This window comes from Taeniopygia guttata, chromosome 5, assembly GCF_048771995.1.
Source record: "Taeniopygia guttata chromosome 5, bTaeGut7.mat, whole genome shotgun sequence".
In the NCBI taxonomy this organism is placed as follows: domain Eukaryota; kingdom Metazoa; phylum Chordata; class Aves; order Passeriformes; family Estrildidae; genus Taeniopygia; species Taeniopygia guttata.
In genome coordinates, this window is record NC_133030.1 from 554,839 (window position 1) to 571,165 (window position 16,327).

Genomic DNA, 16,327 nt, shown 5'->3' on the forward strand with positions numbered 1-16,327 from the left:
ACTGAAGCATGAAAAATTCTAATTACACTGGAAACACAAGGAATAATTTTGTCATAAACCTCATATAACATGTATGTTCTTCTAGTGCTGCTCTGCATTCACAGCAGAAGTTGGCAATCAGAAGGGTTTTTAATATTGGTCAATGAATTCCCTACCTATGGATGTTACAGAGTCTGAACTTCATCAAGGGTTATTTCACTCAACTCAGCCTCTGACATGCTGACTCCATCAATCAAAATCACTCGTCTCCAGTTATTACTGCAAACAGTACCACTAATCAAACATCCTCAAGGTTACAGGGTCCTTCCTCATAATTACAACATCCAGTGGGCACAACTAATCCATTCTCTGCCTTCCAAACTTGTTATCTTTGTTAGGTTGGATTAAAATCAACTGCAAGCAGACTTCCCATTTATGTGGCTATAAACCAAATTGCAGCTATTTTACCTTCTGTTTATGAAAGCAAAAACAAAAGCTTCCTCTTGAATCAAAATTATTCTGCTTCCACAATTTTTATCAATGTATCTGCAATTAAATTAACCTTGTTTCCCCCCAAATTAGTCACAATGCACTGAAACCCACAAGTATAATTTATAATTTTTCTCAGAGAAAGAAAGTGGTTTATTGATTTCCAGGTCCTATCCTTTTTGGTCCTATTTTTTCTTTTTCTTTTTTTTTTTTTTTTTTACCTTCTTGTCTTCTGTTTCTAGCTCCAAACCAGCCTTTTGCAGGTTGCTCTCAAATTCTTTTCTCCTTTCCTGAAGAGAAACAAAGACACTTTAGTAACTGATGAAGTTGGCAGCTAATTGATCGCTCACCAATGACTCCCTGGGTTTGGCTTCTCTCAGCTGCCCTGATGACAACCCCTTAAGGCTATGTGACCTTCTCAAAGCAAGCACAAACACCAGCCCATACACAGAGGCCACTTGCTTTGTGGTGGGAGCCCCCCAGGAACTGCACTGACCACAGGGCACCCACCAACTGGGTAAAAAAATGCTTGTTCTGGGCTACGTCATCAGAGAAGCAACTGAGCACTTCTGACTTCACAATGTATTTCCAAGAGAAAAATGGAAAGAAAAATTCTGGAAGCTTAGAGCTTCTGAGTGCTTACAGCTTCATCCATTTACCTCATCTATTTATTTTGTGTATTTAGTTACACAATTACGCCTGATACAGACATTCAAGTACTGATTACAGGCAATTCAAACAGTATTTCACAAACATCACTGATAAGACCAACAAATCACTGCATGTGCTTAGCTTGCATAAAGTAAGCATGGACTTCATGCAGAGATAATAAACCTGCCCACGGCTGTGTGTGGTGGCTGCATGACTTTTGTGAGCTTGATATTCTTCTTGAACTCTTTTTTTTGCAAAGTAATTCCTAAGTTGTGTCTTTAGGTAAGAACATTTTCTTCCTCTCCCTCTCTGTATAATTTTTGCTCTTATTGAGAGACTGTATTAATTTCCTCTTATTTATACAAAATCTGCTGAAGAACTTCTAGAATAACAATAAATTAAGCCAAATATTAAGCCCTACTCTCTTTAAAATGAACAAGCTAGACCACAGATTTATTTCTAGCTAAACTCTGCCATGCTGTCTAATATGTCTTCTATTGAAAAGTCTTAAAATATAGTTTATAAACATACTTTAAAAAACCCAAAACACGATAGTTTTCACCCAGTTTTCTTTTCCTGCGTGTCAGTGAGGAATAGACTGCCATTTTTGCATTTCAGTTTGCATAACCTACTCAGGCAAATGAATGCAGACTGAAGAATAGCTTTCCTAGCCCTCAGATGTTTTCCTGTGTTAGTGGCCACCCATTTTTATGTCACATCTGATTCTGACAAACATTACTAGACACTGGACTATATAAACTTATGGATATGATAAGTTCTAGCACATGCTGGGGGCAAAAGCAATTCCATGCACTACAAACCTGCCTAAATGCAACTGTATAAACATGTCAGAAAATTGTGGCTTGCTAACATGATAATCAGAAAGAGAACACCACAACTAAAAGGCGATTTAAGAATCTATGTTAAGATGCTACAGAAAAGCTGACATTCAAGCCTAGTACCCAAAGCCATATGCTACTCTGGATTATCTTTTCTCCTAACAAAGCACACCGGTGTGTATTCTTTCTCCAGCAAACACTGGAAGAGAGCCAAGCAAGTCAGGTCAGAGGCTTCTGTGCCACCAGCCAGCTTCCCTCCAGCTGCGCAGCTCCGGAGCAGAGCGAGCCAAAGGGTCTGGCCCCATCTTACTTGTCTTTCCTTGCAATACACTTAGTGTGACGAACTGCAGGGCTCTAATAGAAATTATGCTCTTTTTACCACCTTGTTCTTCTCCCAAAAGACCCCTCCTGAAACCTATGCAATGTACTACACTTTTCAGTTAATGGGAAAAACATTTTTAAAAGGAAATCAGTCTGCTGGGGAAAAAAAAAAAATCCTCTCCCTTTTCTTGTCAAATACTGGATTTCTTCATGTCACCACTAAAGGCTTAAAATGGACAAAAGCCATCCTTGGACCAGAGCTGGTTGTTTTTAATGTGTACTTAGAATTTTAAGCTTACTGCTCCAAACCTAATAAACTATTCCTGGTGCATATATTTCTGACTCTGCTTTAGATGCCAATCTGCCGTCAAAGAGGCACGAGGGAAGCTCTGTAAGTCATCACATCCAGCATATTATGTGGCTATCTCACATAACGTGGGATAAGCACAGACTAACTTTATCACCTAACATGTGCTGGGCTGCCATGAACCATCCCACTAAGATTAAAGTCCGAGGTCCAGCAGTACTATTATGCCCAGCAATACTATTATAAACACTACATAATCAGGTACCTAGGGAAGAGAGATAACTTCTCTAAACCCAATTGTGATAACAATGCTGTTAAAACAACGGGTAACAGTGCAGGTCCAGCTCTGGTGGGTCCAGTCTGACTCAGCACAATCTGCGATTCTTTAACTCTGTGAATTATTGGCCCTGCACAAGATGCTCCAAGAGTCACACTGTGTGCCTAAAAGTGTTGTGCAAATGATTCTTGAAGTGAAAGGTTTGGTGCTGTGACCACTGTCCTGGGGAGCCTGTTCCAGTGCCCCTGGGTAGAAAACCTTTAGTTTCTCATACCCAACCTAAGCCTCCCCTGACTCAGCTTCTTGCCATTCCTTTGAGTCCTGTCACTCACTGTCTTTGCTTCCAGTCACATAGGAGTGGAGTTACTTTGCACAGAGTCCTAATGCTCTGTACCTCTTGTGAAGAAATATACTTATGGACAATAAGGAGTATGTTGTGGTCATACATCAATACTTTGTTAGATATTTTTATAAATTCTATTTATTTTTTCATGTTCATATGGTGGTGAAACATTTCCACATGCGCTGGAGGCTTTAAGGAATAATATTGTCTCAAAAAATTGTAATCCTAATTTTTATTCGGAGACCATTGTGGTTTGGATCTATTCATGTAGCTTATAGCTGAAGGCAAGTTCAAAACAGCATTCCAGCTGAAGCTGGAATGTATCTGGGAATATCAAAAAAGTTAAAAGTTGTTCTGCATGAAACTAAGAGAGAAGATGAAAACTCTGTCTTACATCTGTATCAGGGATATGCTGAAATACACAAAAAAGTTATTTATCCCATTCTTAGAAATGCAGAATAAAGGTGTTTCCTTGAGACTAGGAAACAAAACCCTTTGTCACAACTGTTCTCCTCATATAAACACTTCTATTCTTAGCTGTTCCATTTCACTGCATCATTGTACTGCCACAAAACAAACATTTCTTTCTGTGACAACTGTACAATAGCAAGTACAGTGTATATCAGACAAATTCCAGAGGCTGCAGTTCATCATTATTTAAATCTTGTTACCACAAAGACAATAGCACAGCACTTGTATACTAAGAAGTCTGCACTAATTTATGGACATACTAATTGCATAAAGGTCTATGGTGAACATAATTGTAGGGCATGTGCAACATGTAAAAAAACTGGTATCTCCATGACTGTTTGTCCAGTGACCACAGAGTTTATCTACAGGGCCCCTGACCTTCCTCCATGAGGCCATAAACTCTTCTGCAAGGAACATACACAGAATTAAATATCACAAGACTTAACGTGGATGTCTAGGCCTTCTGAAAGACAGAGATATTCTCCTAGGAAGTGCATTTTTACGTCAAAGAGGAAGGACAATATTAGCTACTAACACATGGGCTTTTTCCCATGTGAGTCCTTCAGTCAGTAATGACACTCACGGACATGGACTCTGGTCTGGCAAAGATTCCTACTACTCCCTAATGAGAAGGGGGTAATAAATCAGTGAGAAGGAAACTGCTGCACACACCATGAGTGAGGGCCTGGACTGATCATCTGACTCACCTTCCTTCCCACCCGAAACACAACCTAAATAGTATCCACTTCTTCCCTCATTTTAAATAATTCAAGTATGACTAATGGAAAAGTTTAAGAGTTGCTTTGACAAATTTTGTATGGGTATCCTTCTTCTCCTTCCATTCAATGGCCTTCTCTCCCTTTTTGAAATGCATTTTGCTTCAGGGGAGAAGAAAGCATCTAGGTAGGACTACAGCCTGACAAAGAGTCAGGGTGAGTTTGAAAATGTATGCTTGCATATAAACCTATGGTATCATAGTTATCAAATAACCCAAGAAAATCTTTGGAATGTGGCTAGCTGAGCAAAGCTGACTGAGATGCTTAATCTGGGAAAAGCATCAAACAGTGACATGACAAACTTTTGGATTTTTTAACGTAATAAGAGCAGGATAGAGGGGCTGTGTTCTATGCTGGATAGTATTTGCATGCAAGGACAGGCAGCAGAAGTTCTTAATGAAAACAGTATTTTCTTCATAAAAGAATGAAAGCAATATGCAATTTTTTTAGCAACCTAATCTTGCAGTATTTTTTCCAAAGGAAATTTGAAATTTAAATTAGGAAATACTTCAGTATTACAAGATAAAGATTTTAACTGTTCTTTGTTTCAAGGACCAATAGTTTTGATCAGGATTTTGTCATAAGCATTGGTGTAACTAGTTTTTTTCAGATATCCTTATCTTTCAGAAAAATATGATTACTTGGGAATGTCGTTTTTTAGTGTCTCTCTCCTTTTTAAATTTTTTTTTAACATGAATAAACTTTTGAATTATATATTAGAGAGACTAGTTCGTAAATGTAACCTCTCCTGACTCTGAAAGAAGATAGCGAATACAGAGAAAAAACAAATTTAAATTTTTTTTTTAATATTGTGCTTTATATAAAAGCATATATTTGACTGCCTTTCATTATACTGGATTTTTTATATAGCTTGAATTTATGTTAGGCAAGTGAGACCTCGTGTGTCAGTGTGAGCATGTAACAAACAGGTGTCATTAACTGATTCCATCTGACTATTATAACCATTCAGGCAACTGGGTCTTGCTGGCAAGTTCAAGGATAATCACTAACTGGCATTTTAGAGAAAGTTTGATTTTGTGCTCTGTTACATAGGAAAGATCTTATCAAAGCCACTTTAAATACTCTTCTAGAAGAATGAACACACATATGTAGACAGTGGGTCAAACACAAGGGAAAGCTCTAGGAGAACATGCTGTGCTCGTATTACTCAGAGTATATCTTAAGAAAAGAGTCTCAAAAGTATTAAACTAAAACTGCATTGAGTCTTGGAGCTAAGAGTCTATTTCTCCTCTAACTATAGCCAAAGGGTATGAAAAATTAGTCATTGTTAAATCTCGTTTGGATGAAGTTCGCATATTTAGAAGAATAATCCTCCTCCATTTGAAAGTACTTACAGGTGCAAGTATTTACAAATATTTCTCCAAAGTCTTAGCTAGACAGTTAAATGAAGATGCAAAATAATTTGGATTACTTTGCTCCATTGTATAATATATTGCTCAGCATAAGTAATGAAGAGTGATCAATTCAATAAACATAGACAGAGGAATCTAATAAAATGGATCCTGACAAACAACAGTAAATTGCACAGAAACGTTCATATATGGAATAGCTATAGATTTTTTAGGTAAATTCTATTCCAGATGAGTCTAGTGATCTGAAAGGTTTAGTAACTGATAGTCATCTTAGTACAAATAAAAATTAAGAAGACTTCAAAAAGAAAAACTTACCAACTTTTTTTCCCATTCCTTATTAAGATCATCCACATAGGAGAGAACAAAATCAATTCTCCTGACACCATCCCTGAAGAAAATAGAATCTTTGCTTTGATGTCTTTTGTCAATCTGTAGAAGATACAGGCATATGAATATAAAAAATCAAGCACTGCTGTTTCTCTAAAATACCACAAAAGGCAAAGAAGTTCCCCCATATTGCCACAGTTCTTCAGTTTCTTTACAGATGAAGATATATCTGGACAAGTTTTACCAAGGGCTACATCTAGTTAAAGTGATTTCAAAATAAACTGCATATGTCCACAAGCATCACAAGTAAATAACTGGCACAGAAAAAAAAAATATATGTTAGTGTAGCAATACTTGTGAATACTTGAAACAGGTAGCAAAATGTAAATTCCATGCATTTTCCTCTACATAACAACATTCACTAAATCAATCACCACAGAGACGTATGTCCCAGCAATGAGCACACATAAATATAGCTCACAAAAATACAGGGGGGATGTTTCAACATTGAGTATTTACTTTCATGGGGAAAAATACACCTAATAAAAGATATCAATGTAACAGTGTAATTAGTATTCCAATTGATCTATGAAAGGTCATATTTTAATTTACCAACATGCCAGAATATCCTAGTAACAACATCCACCTTTTTCACTAGTAGGCCACAGTAATTTATGTTAGGCAAATAAAAGCCTGTAACCCCACTCTCCTGGGGAAGTTATCTCATTAGGCAATATTGTTTGTTATCATATCAATATTCAGCTCTATCAAATCACATACAAGACACACAGCAAAGTGCTCTCCATGGGAGTGAATATTCTAGTTTAAATATAACTCTGTACTGAGGAAGGTTGTTGTTACTTTTTCAACCACACCTATCAGCAGAAGTGTATTTGTATAGGGCTGAATTGGGGGTTTATTTTATTAGAGTAGGAACAAAGCAGAGCACTATGTCTCTGTCCTTTCCCTCTCATGCCATGCAAGGATGCGTGTGCTCCCTGAGAAAGCACAGGATATTTATTTGTTACTGTCACCCTTGCTCCCAGTTAACAAAGGCAGCACACAGTGAAGCATGTTATTACTGCAGCATCCAAGCCACTCGCATGATGGCTGCTTTACCCTGAGCCGTCGCTTCAGGAACAGATTATACTTCCTTCCACTCTGCTGGAACAACCAACAAGGAGTTAGCAGGCCCACTGCTCCTCCCCAAGAGCCAACTGCTTCAATCACACACACCCCAACCGCAGCGAGCAAGAAACCCATGTCCTTCAAAGCCAGGAAAAGCCTCCCAACACCACAAAAACACAAGTGCCTGCAAATAACATGACTATGATGTCTTTTTTAGTAAAGGCAAAGCTGGGCTGGAATCCATTTGGGCAGTAAAAATGTTTTAAGACAATGACTTCTATAATACTACTTGCTATCATTTGGGTACTACAGGAGATTTTAAAAATAGTAGGAAAGTGGTTTTGAGTGTAGAGCAAAGGTACCAGAGCACTGGCTCATGCACAGTGCAGGCATGTTTCTGTAATGCTCATGTTTGGTTGGACCAACTGGGGCATAAAATGACAAATAGCAATCATTCCAGAGCTGACAAAATTACAAGCAATAATATCCACATAATTCACGTGTTTATCTTTAAACAGGCTAAATTAAATAAAAATAATTGAAAATCCTGCTGGTGCACAACTTTATGCATCTTCATTAGACACACTAATAACTGCTGAAATGAGACACTTGAAGCAGCCATCCATTATCGAGAACTCCTGTGTTCTGATCCTAGCCCGTGGGGAGGTACAAAACACTGCTGCAAATCAATGCAGCACAAAAAAAAGCTAAAAGAAATTATTTCCTGAAAATGCTGCCATCTGTTCTTTGCCTTTCCTCTTCAGCAAATCTGTTAAGGTTTTTTGTTGTTTATCTTCTTGAGAAATAGTTACAGCAGATCAATCAGACTACTTCGTATGGCTGAAATCAGGACAGCTACCTCAGAAATGCTTTTGCTTCCAAATGCAGTACATCATCTTTCATGATTAAATGGTTCACAAAAATCATGGAATCCAAGAGCAGAAAAGAAAAAGCATTTTTCTATTCTATTTTGTACTTAGAGATTTAGGTCTTTGCAAATATAATTGCGACTACATGCAAACTGCAAGTTCAGATTCTAAGTTAATCTAGTTGAACCAGTGCATAGAACCATGTTAACATCTATATAAAATCAACAGTACTGTAATTATTCAGCATTACAGTAAGTAAACTCCAAAGTGCATTCCAACAACTTACAATGTTAGCAATTGTCCCAATCACTGATTAAAAAGACAGTGACTTCACAAGCACAGAAATTCTTCTAGTGCACTAAATTCATATACACAAAGAAGAAATAAAACAATAAGCAATATTTACTTCAAGAAAAAGCTCCTGCCAAAAGAGCACCCCAAATTGTTTGGGTTGCATAGGTATAATTAGATAATTCAATACAATTAAAGAAGTATTTTATCTTTACTGCCATCAAAATTTTGTTGTTTTATAAGATGAATCCTCAGTAATTAAAGGTCTGATTATCAATTTAAGAAGATGCAGTAGTCATTGTCAGATCTGCTTTTAGAAGGGTTATACTTATCACTTCTTTCTCCTTCTGGAGATTATCCCTTGAGACATAGGATTATTCATTGTGGATAGTGACAGGCCTGCTTATTAACCCATAAGTTATTCCTTTCCATTTTGCTGCATTTGGATTTCACAAGGAGAACAAGATCAGTCTTGTACATTCACAAAGGTTTGTGCATACATGTCTGCCTACAAATTTAATGTATACAAAAAGTTTGTAATTTGCATTGATTCTATCAGTGAATCATTAAACATTTGTACATCTTATTTCTTAACAGCTCTTTCCAGAATGGAATAAATGCAGTTAGTGATCCTCAACAATGTGCAGTCATTAAATGAAGGTACACCTCATCACAGAAAATATTCTGAAATGTTTTCTGCCTGTAATACAAGTAACCAAATTAAAACTTCCCAACACAGTACAGATAGCAAGCTGAAGCTTTTTACTAATTAAGTTACACCCAATGAGGAGCTACAGAAGAGATGGAGCCCTGAGGCATATGGTGAAAACTCAAGAAGCAACAACCACAAGTCGTAACAGGAGAAATTCCTACTGGAGGAGAGGCTGTGGTTGAGTGGGAATGGGTACAACAGAGTGCACTGCATAATCTCCATCCCCAGAGATAACACAGCCTGATTATCCTAGGCCAGGACTGATCTGCACTGACTGTGCAGCCTGATCTATGTTTGAAGCCAGCACTGCCTTGAGTAGGAGGTCAGCCATCCAGAGTCCCTTCCAATCCAAGTTCACTGTAGCATTCTATGCAGACATTCAGCACTTACCACGGCTTTCAAAATGCCAAATAAATCTATCAACTACAAAGCAAGTTACAAACCCACCTGTTCAAAACACAAATAATGCCCTCCTGTTATCCTGTAATAGCTTTCCAGACTCATTAGTCTCTCTAAGAACTGTGACCCCTCAGCTTGTGGACACGTGCTAATTGAAAGCTATAATGGTCTATCATGAAGAGATATATTTTCTTTCCATGTGGCATAAGTGCAAACTAACAGGATTCCTATGGTATTATATCAAGTTATAGTTATTCTGTATTTGATGATTTCTCTCTAGACACCCAGCAGAGGCTGGGGTATTGGACCACGTCCAACCACACAACCCTCCAAGCACCCAGGCCTGCAATACTCACCTCAGCCACAATCCCAAGCCCTGCAGTAGGAAACCCTGACTCAACAGGACAGGCGACACGAGAGAGCAAGATGCCAGCAAGGAAGCAAAGCACAGCTCAAGGTGAAGAGCCCATGGTCCGTTCTGCCCAGACTGGTTGGGCACGGTGTGTAAATGCTGGCTAACATCCAGATCCACCAGACTCGCCATTCAGTGCTGCTGAGGAGTCCCCAGTGCCTCTGAGACACTTCTCCACGCCAAGGCAAACAGCGGGAACAGGGAGCTGGAGAGGGAAGCCCTGCTGGAAGTGGCAGTAACCACCACTGGCACACACAGAGCTCCAGAGGAACGAGTGTGGGTGAAGCTGAGCCGCGGGCACCCTGCTCAGCGTCTCTGTGCCTCACCTGGCACCCTGACAGTGACCCAAAACACAAATATGCTTAGCAGGTTATACCTGAATTATTTACTCCTGGATGTTTTTATGGGACTCGGAGGGATTTCTATGTCTGGTTATCCATCCAACAGGAAATGTATCCTTTCAGGGCATTTAGCACAGCTCTCACCTTGGCAGGAGCTTCCTCCAAATACACTCTGCTAACAAATATGCCAGCCCTCTCCATGTCCACACTCAACTTGTCCTAGAGCAATACTTTTCAGATTATTAGTCAGTCAGAGAACTGCAAGTTCCTTATGTTCAGAAACACCCTTCCCAAATTCAGTGCCTTGGACCTCAAGGTTTCCCAAGTGTCCAACCCCACACAGCAGGCACTGCAGGTTGACCTGAGCACCCTTTCCCTTCTGCTTTTGTATCTTGTATTTTTTTTTTTTTTGTGGGAAGGTGGTTTAGAGCAGCATTTTCAGTAACAAAGCAGTGACCAATACCAAGTAGAGATGGAGGAACACATTAGCTTCACTAATTACAGCAGATGGAAGCACCTCTAGCTGTGACTTACAAGAAAGATGTTACATTAATACCATAAAATGGTTTTTATGATCCTCCATCAGCATATCATTCAATTAGTTTATCATAGTCATACATTACCAGGCAAAAAAAACTACCTGAAACTACAACATTAAACTGATTTATAACATTTTGCTGGCTTAAAAGATACAGTCTGCAAACACAATATTTATTTTATTAACTGCATACCTTTGATAATCACACAGCAAGTTAGACATAAAACAGACACTGTAAAAACCCCAAAGAACTATATTAAAACACAACTAGGTAATTTATGAATTAGCAACCTACAGCAGGAAAACTTTTAGAATACAAAAATGGACAAAAATATAAAGTTTGAAAGCTGAATCAAAATACAAGAAATGTCTCAATAACTGAAAGGGTAGGAAACATTAAATGGCTTAAAAACAAAGTTATCACCTTCACTTAGATCCCCAGTTTGCATGGAATATTTCTATACTCCTCCTTTTCACTGAATTAAAACATGCTACAGGAAAAACACATGGCTCTAAGTGCTGCTATGCTAAATATAACTATATATAAACATAACTTTATAAATATATATCTAAATAATATAAATGTTCCTGGAAATACATTTACAGAACATACATAAATATACAGGTAACTCCTGAAAAGCAAAATGGTATATTTTTGTTCCCACTTTACCAGAGACCCTTTCCATGAAGTTCTCATCATTATTCTTCCTTGAAGGAATCTATGCAACTGATGAGCTTACTCACTTTGAAGACATGTATTAACAACACTCTTAACACCACCCATCCCAATTTCCAGTTATACTTCATGCAGGCTATGAGGTTGCACACAAAACTATAACCTTTCCCATTCAAAAAACACAAAATCCCATGTATTTCTTGTAGCTGAAACTTGCAAGCTGCTTTTTTCACCTTCGCTCGTGTTTCAATTCTGAACCACATTAAAATCTGAAAGCTTGAAAACATGCATTTCAAAGCAGTTTAAGACACCAAGATATTTGCACTGAAATATAAATGCACATAAAAAGCCTCTCAGGATAAAAGAATACATTAAACAAGAACAGAACCAAGAAAAACAAAAAGTAAGCTAGGAGAGCATACATGTTAATGGAAGACACCAGAGCCCAAAGTGAGCAAGCAGACAGTTTTAATACACCTCAGCATGTACTTCTTCAGTTATTTTAAACGACTTTGTTACTTTCTCTCAAAAAACAATAATGATTATTTTAAGTTTTGTGATATATTTGAGAATTTATATAGTTATCTTGTCTTTGAATTTCAGTAAGTGGCTATCCTGAGCCTTTCCTTATTATTTACTACAATAAAAAAAAGAGGCAACATATTTCAAATGATGTCAGTGTTTGTTTCTTGCTCTTTAAAACATTTTAAAGTATCATGCTGACTCACAGAACCCTCAGGCCATCATGATAAAAAGGAATCCCACACTGTTAATAACACCAGAGTCAGAATACATCCTATATCCCATCAAACCAAAACAATGATAAAAAAGCAAACTTTCCAGTTTTCTCCACCAATCTCAACTTTTCAATTTTGTCCATTATCCTTTTGATTTATTGGAATTTATCTCTTAAGTCATGTCCAGGAATAAATGCAAAACCATGTTCATTTTTATCAACTAGAAAAAATTGGTTTTAGAAGGATGGCATCCTTGAAACTGGAAAATTTTCTGGTGAGGGACGTTTTGGCATACTGTAATAGGAGACGCCACACAAATTCATGCAAGGAAGCATGAATACTTCTTACTGCTTACCACTTGATGCTCAGGGATGAGTAAAGTAGTCTCAGTGCTGTTAAGGCCCTGCCAGTGGCATCACGGGAAAAACAATGTCGTTAGCGATGATGCAAAGGCTAATTCAGATTTAAAAGTAAAGGCTAATTCAGAAGAAACAGTGTAGTTCCTGCTGTAAGCTGCTGAAAAGCTCTTCTGAGTGACACTTGTATTTTCAGTCGAGATAGAGCTTACACAAACCTCTATTCTGCAGAGCAGGTTGATCTCTAGCCTACAGTACCAACTTTTACGTGGTCCATATCCTGATTTTTAAGCACTAATAATTACAATTTTTGATAAGAGGTAAACAGTATTTCTCATAATTGCCATTAGAAAAAAATACAATCTAAACAAGTTGGTACAGATTTATAAACTGGTGAAGAACAACTGTTAATAGTAATCTTATTTATTTTGATCCCAAAGAGAGAAAATGTAGACAGCATAGATGACTGGGCATTTGGAAGAAAATGTGCTGCTGCCCCTTACCTGGCTATTTTTTAACTACAAACTGCAATTATACAGTGTACACTGAAGGGAAACAAATGCAGTGAGACAAATCCTTAACCTCACAGTGCAGACAAGGTAAATGGGTACCAGTAATTGCAGTTATACCTAATGAGATTAGCGAGGGCCTCCCAGCTTCCAGTTCTGATCCACACCCAGCGAGGCCCTACCCTAATTTTAACTGTACAAAATCTGGGTGCTGTTTTCCTGTGTGTCAGTGTGGAGGCTGCAGCTCCACACGGGTCTGACAGACAGAACACCCAGAGCAGACCCTCTGCAGAGCACAGCCATCCTGCACACACGGCCAGCAGCTCTCTGGGCTCCTGCCACCCCTGTGGCCGTGCAGCAGCAGTGGGTTTTGAGATCAGGTGCTGCTCTTGGAATGAATAATGGTTTAGAATACCTCAGCAGCTCCTCCATAACCAATTCTGTTAGTCAGTATCTTACCACACTTTTGTCTTGCTTTTGCGTGCTTTGAATACAAACCACTGATTTAAAAAGTGCAACCAAACAGTGCAAGTCCATTATGAAAACACAATAGCTCTCAGTGGAATTAAATTAACTTTCAATAGAAGAATACTAACAAAATTTTATTATTACTCTGTCATTTACTGGTTTAGAGTTGTAAAACTTCAGAAAGTTTATTACCCCAAATCTAATTTTCATAAATTACTGTTTATCATATTTTAAATAATATTTTTCACTTTTATTACAATTTTTCTTGAGAGAAATCACTAAGGTCCATTCCTGGTTACATATCACTCAGTACATACGCACATCTTTACATTCTTTTTGAATGATGCCATGTCTGGGTATTTGCTTATCTAAGTAAGTCAAAAATGTCCTCTTCAGAATGCAGTAAAATAAACAGATCGATCTGTTTTTTGGCAAGGGATCCCCCTGAGAAATAGTGCAAATATAAATAGCTGCACTGTGCTCTTACAATAAGGTGGTCTGAACTAGGGTTAGAGGTCTAATCCTCCTGTCACTGATGCTACTGGAAAAATTTGCACTTTAGTAAAGAACGAAGGGCTGAGACACTTAAGTGGGAAGTTTTTCTCCAATTATACACCAGAAATACTTGCCCTGGAAAGCACTGTACAAACTTGACGCCGATGAAAGCACAGCCCTGCTTTTCAATGCTGCCCTACGGCTCCTGACCTCCCCACTGCACACATTCCCCTCCAGCCACTCTGGTTCCCTTCCATCTGCTTTTATCCAGCCTCTCCACCCCCTGCTCACCACTCCTCCATGGCTGGATGGAAATACAGGCTTTAGCCACCCACTGGTCCTTCCTGCCACACTGCTTCACTCAGAGACAGAACTTTACTACAGCTAGTGAAACACAAAGCTGGGAGGTGAAGACACACAGCTGGCAAAGGCCTTGGTAATTTCCTGTGCATTCTGTTAAATGCTTTCCTGTTAGTCATGGGATCTCACCCTGCTCAGTATAACTGTCAGAAATTAATTAGCTCAAGTCATTAGGATTAAGTATTTTTAAACTGGTGCTCATATCTTCTCCTGCACATTTCAAGCAGGAGGACAGGAACACACTGCTTTTTCATGGTATGCCAAAGTCTGTGTACAGCACAAAGGAGCTCTAGCATTGGTAACACATGACATGCAAAACAAGAATCAACTCAAATAATCCACCCAAATTTGTCGAGATGAAAACTGAGAAGGTTGGCAGTGTGGTAGCAGTGTTGGGCTGGTCCCTCTCACTCTGGAATCCACTCTTTTAAGTCCTTAATGCACTCTGGCTCTCCCCAAAATAGCCATCATGTGTTTCTGTCAGACTTGGAAGAAGTATTTTTTTACTTTCTAGATTTTGAAACCAATTTGGTTATCTTTGCAACATTAACAATGGTATTTCATGTTTCTCTACTTGAAGATCTACCGGTCAGAATTGAAAAATGAACAAGTACGAAAAATAATGCACAATGTGATGGTGTTTCTTCAGAAAAAAGAACCTCAACCAGTTAATTTGGAACACCTGCAGCACCTGCTGCTCTGAAAAATGACAACCTACGAGTCAAGTGGTAATTGTGGTAAAAATGCACTGCTTTAATACATTTACCAATTTACTTCTGCTAACCTGGCTTAAATAAAGACAGCTTGTTCACAGATTTTTCTCATGATCTAGTTACATTATGGAAAATCCTGATTAACAGGAATTTTTAGTAGGCATTTTCTTGGTGTGAAATTAATAGAAAAGTAAAAATTTAATGTATAACTGTGCAAAATCAATTCAACTGTGCAAAATCTATTTACAGGTAGAATAGGGCACAGCTCCTGCCATCTTACTCAGACAGTAGTGCAATCTCCTGTCTTTTATGAGGCAGAGTCCCCATGCACACCAAGCAAACATCTTCACATTACTTTGTGCTTCTTAACTGGAATAACAAATAGCCCTCTGTATAGATGGACCTTTACAGATGTTGATAAACTACAAACAGGTGATTCAATTTTGCACAAAAGCCGTACTAATTTTACATTTATCCCACCTGAATGGCCTGAACTTTTACTATTAGAAAATGTAATACAAATTCAAAATTTCAACCTTTCCTCCAAACTTAAAATAACTGAGTGATCTTCTTTCCTCTTAGGCACAGGAACTCTATTTTGTCAGTGTATTTCATCTTCATTTATTTATTAACCTGAACAACTAATTACAATCCCTGAGCAGACACACCATTGTATATTTTTCTAGTGCGCTTCCTGCACAAATAGAAAGCACAGAGGGAAAAAAGTTTCTCAGGTTTTAGTTCATTCGTTTTCGAATTTGCTTGAAAGGATTTCAGAGGCATTTATGTATTTCTTGGAATAAGAACTCCATAAAGACTGGTTCAAGCAGATTCCATGCAGGGATTCACTGAAGACAGCTACCCATCCCTAACAGAAGTGGCTGTCTAAATATTACTGATTTAACAAGGACATAATTTGAAGCAGTCCCCATTGCAGCAATTATTTGAAAATATCCCCATTATATCCTTTTTTCTCCCCCTTCTCCAGTCTGCTGTTTGTGGAAAACATCTCCTTGCCTCCCTGCATGACAAAGCATTTAGAAATTATTTATGCTGCAAGTCTTGGAATATGAAAAGCTGATTAAGTCCAAGTGATCTTATTTCTTTTGGTCCCGCGGGAGATTCAAGAATAAGAAAAATGAGACTCAAGAAGAAGCAGTTTAAAAAAAT

The 16,327-nt window shown here is 38.2% G+C and overlaps 1 protein-coding gene across 5 annotated transcripts in view; it reads right to left on the reverse strand.

Moving 5' to 3' along the window:
* Positions 1 to 16,327, reverse strand: part of ANO5 (anoctamin 5) — a 54,739-nt gene that overhangs the window by 24,859 nt on the left and 13,553 nt on the right. For 2 of the 5 annotated variants that reach the window (XM_030273299.4, XM_030273297.4), the window contains 3 exons: positions 12,612 to 12,659; positions 6,142 to 6,255; positions 690 to 758 (listed from right to left, as the gene is read on the reverse strand). In XM_030273299.4, coding sequence (XP_030129159.2) covers positions 690 to 758; positions 6,142 to 6,255; positions 12,612 to 12,659 — 231 coding nt within the window. Of the gene's footprint in view, positions 1 to 689; positions 759 to 6,141; positions 6,256 to 7,272; positions 7,318 to 12,611; positions 12,660 to 16,327 lie in introns of all 5 variants that reach the window. The other 3 variants (XM_030273301.4, XM_030273300.4, XM_030273296.4) reach the window with 2 other exon arrangements.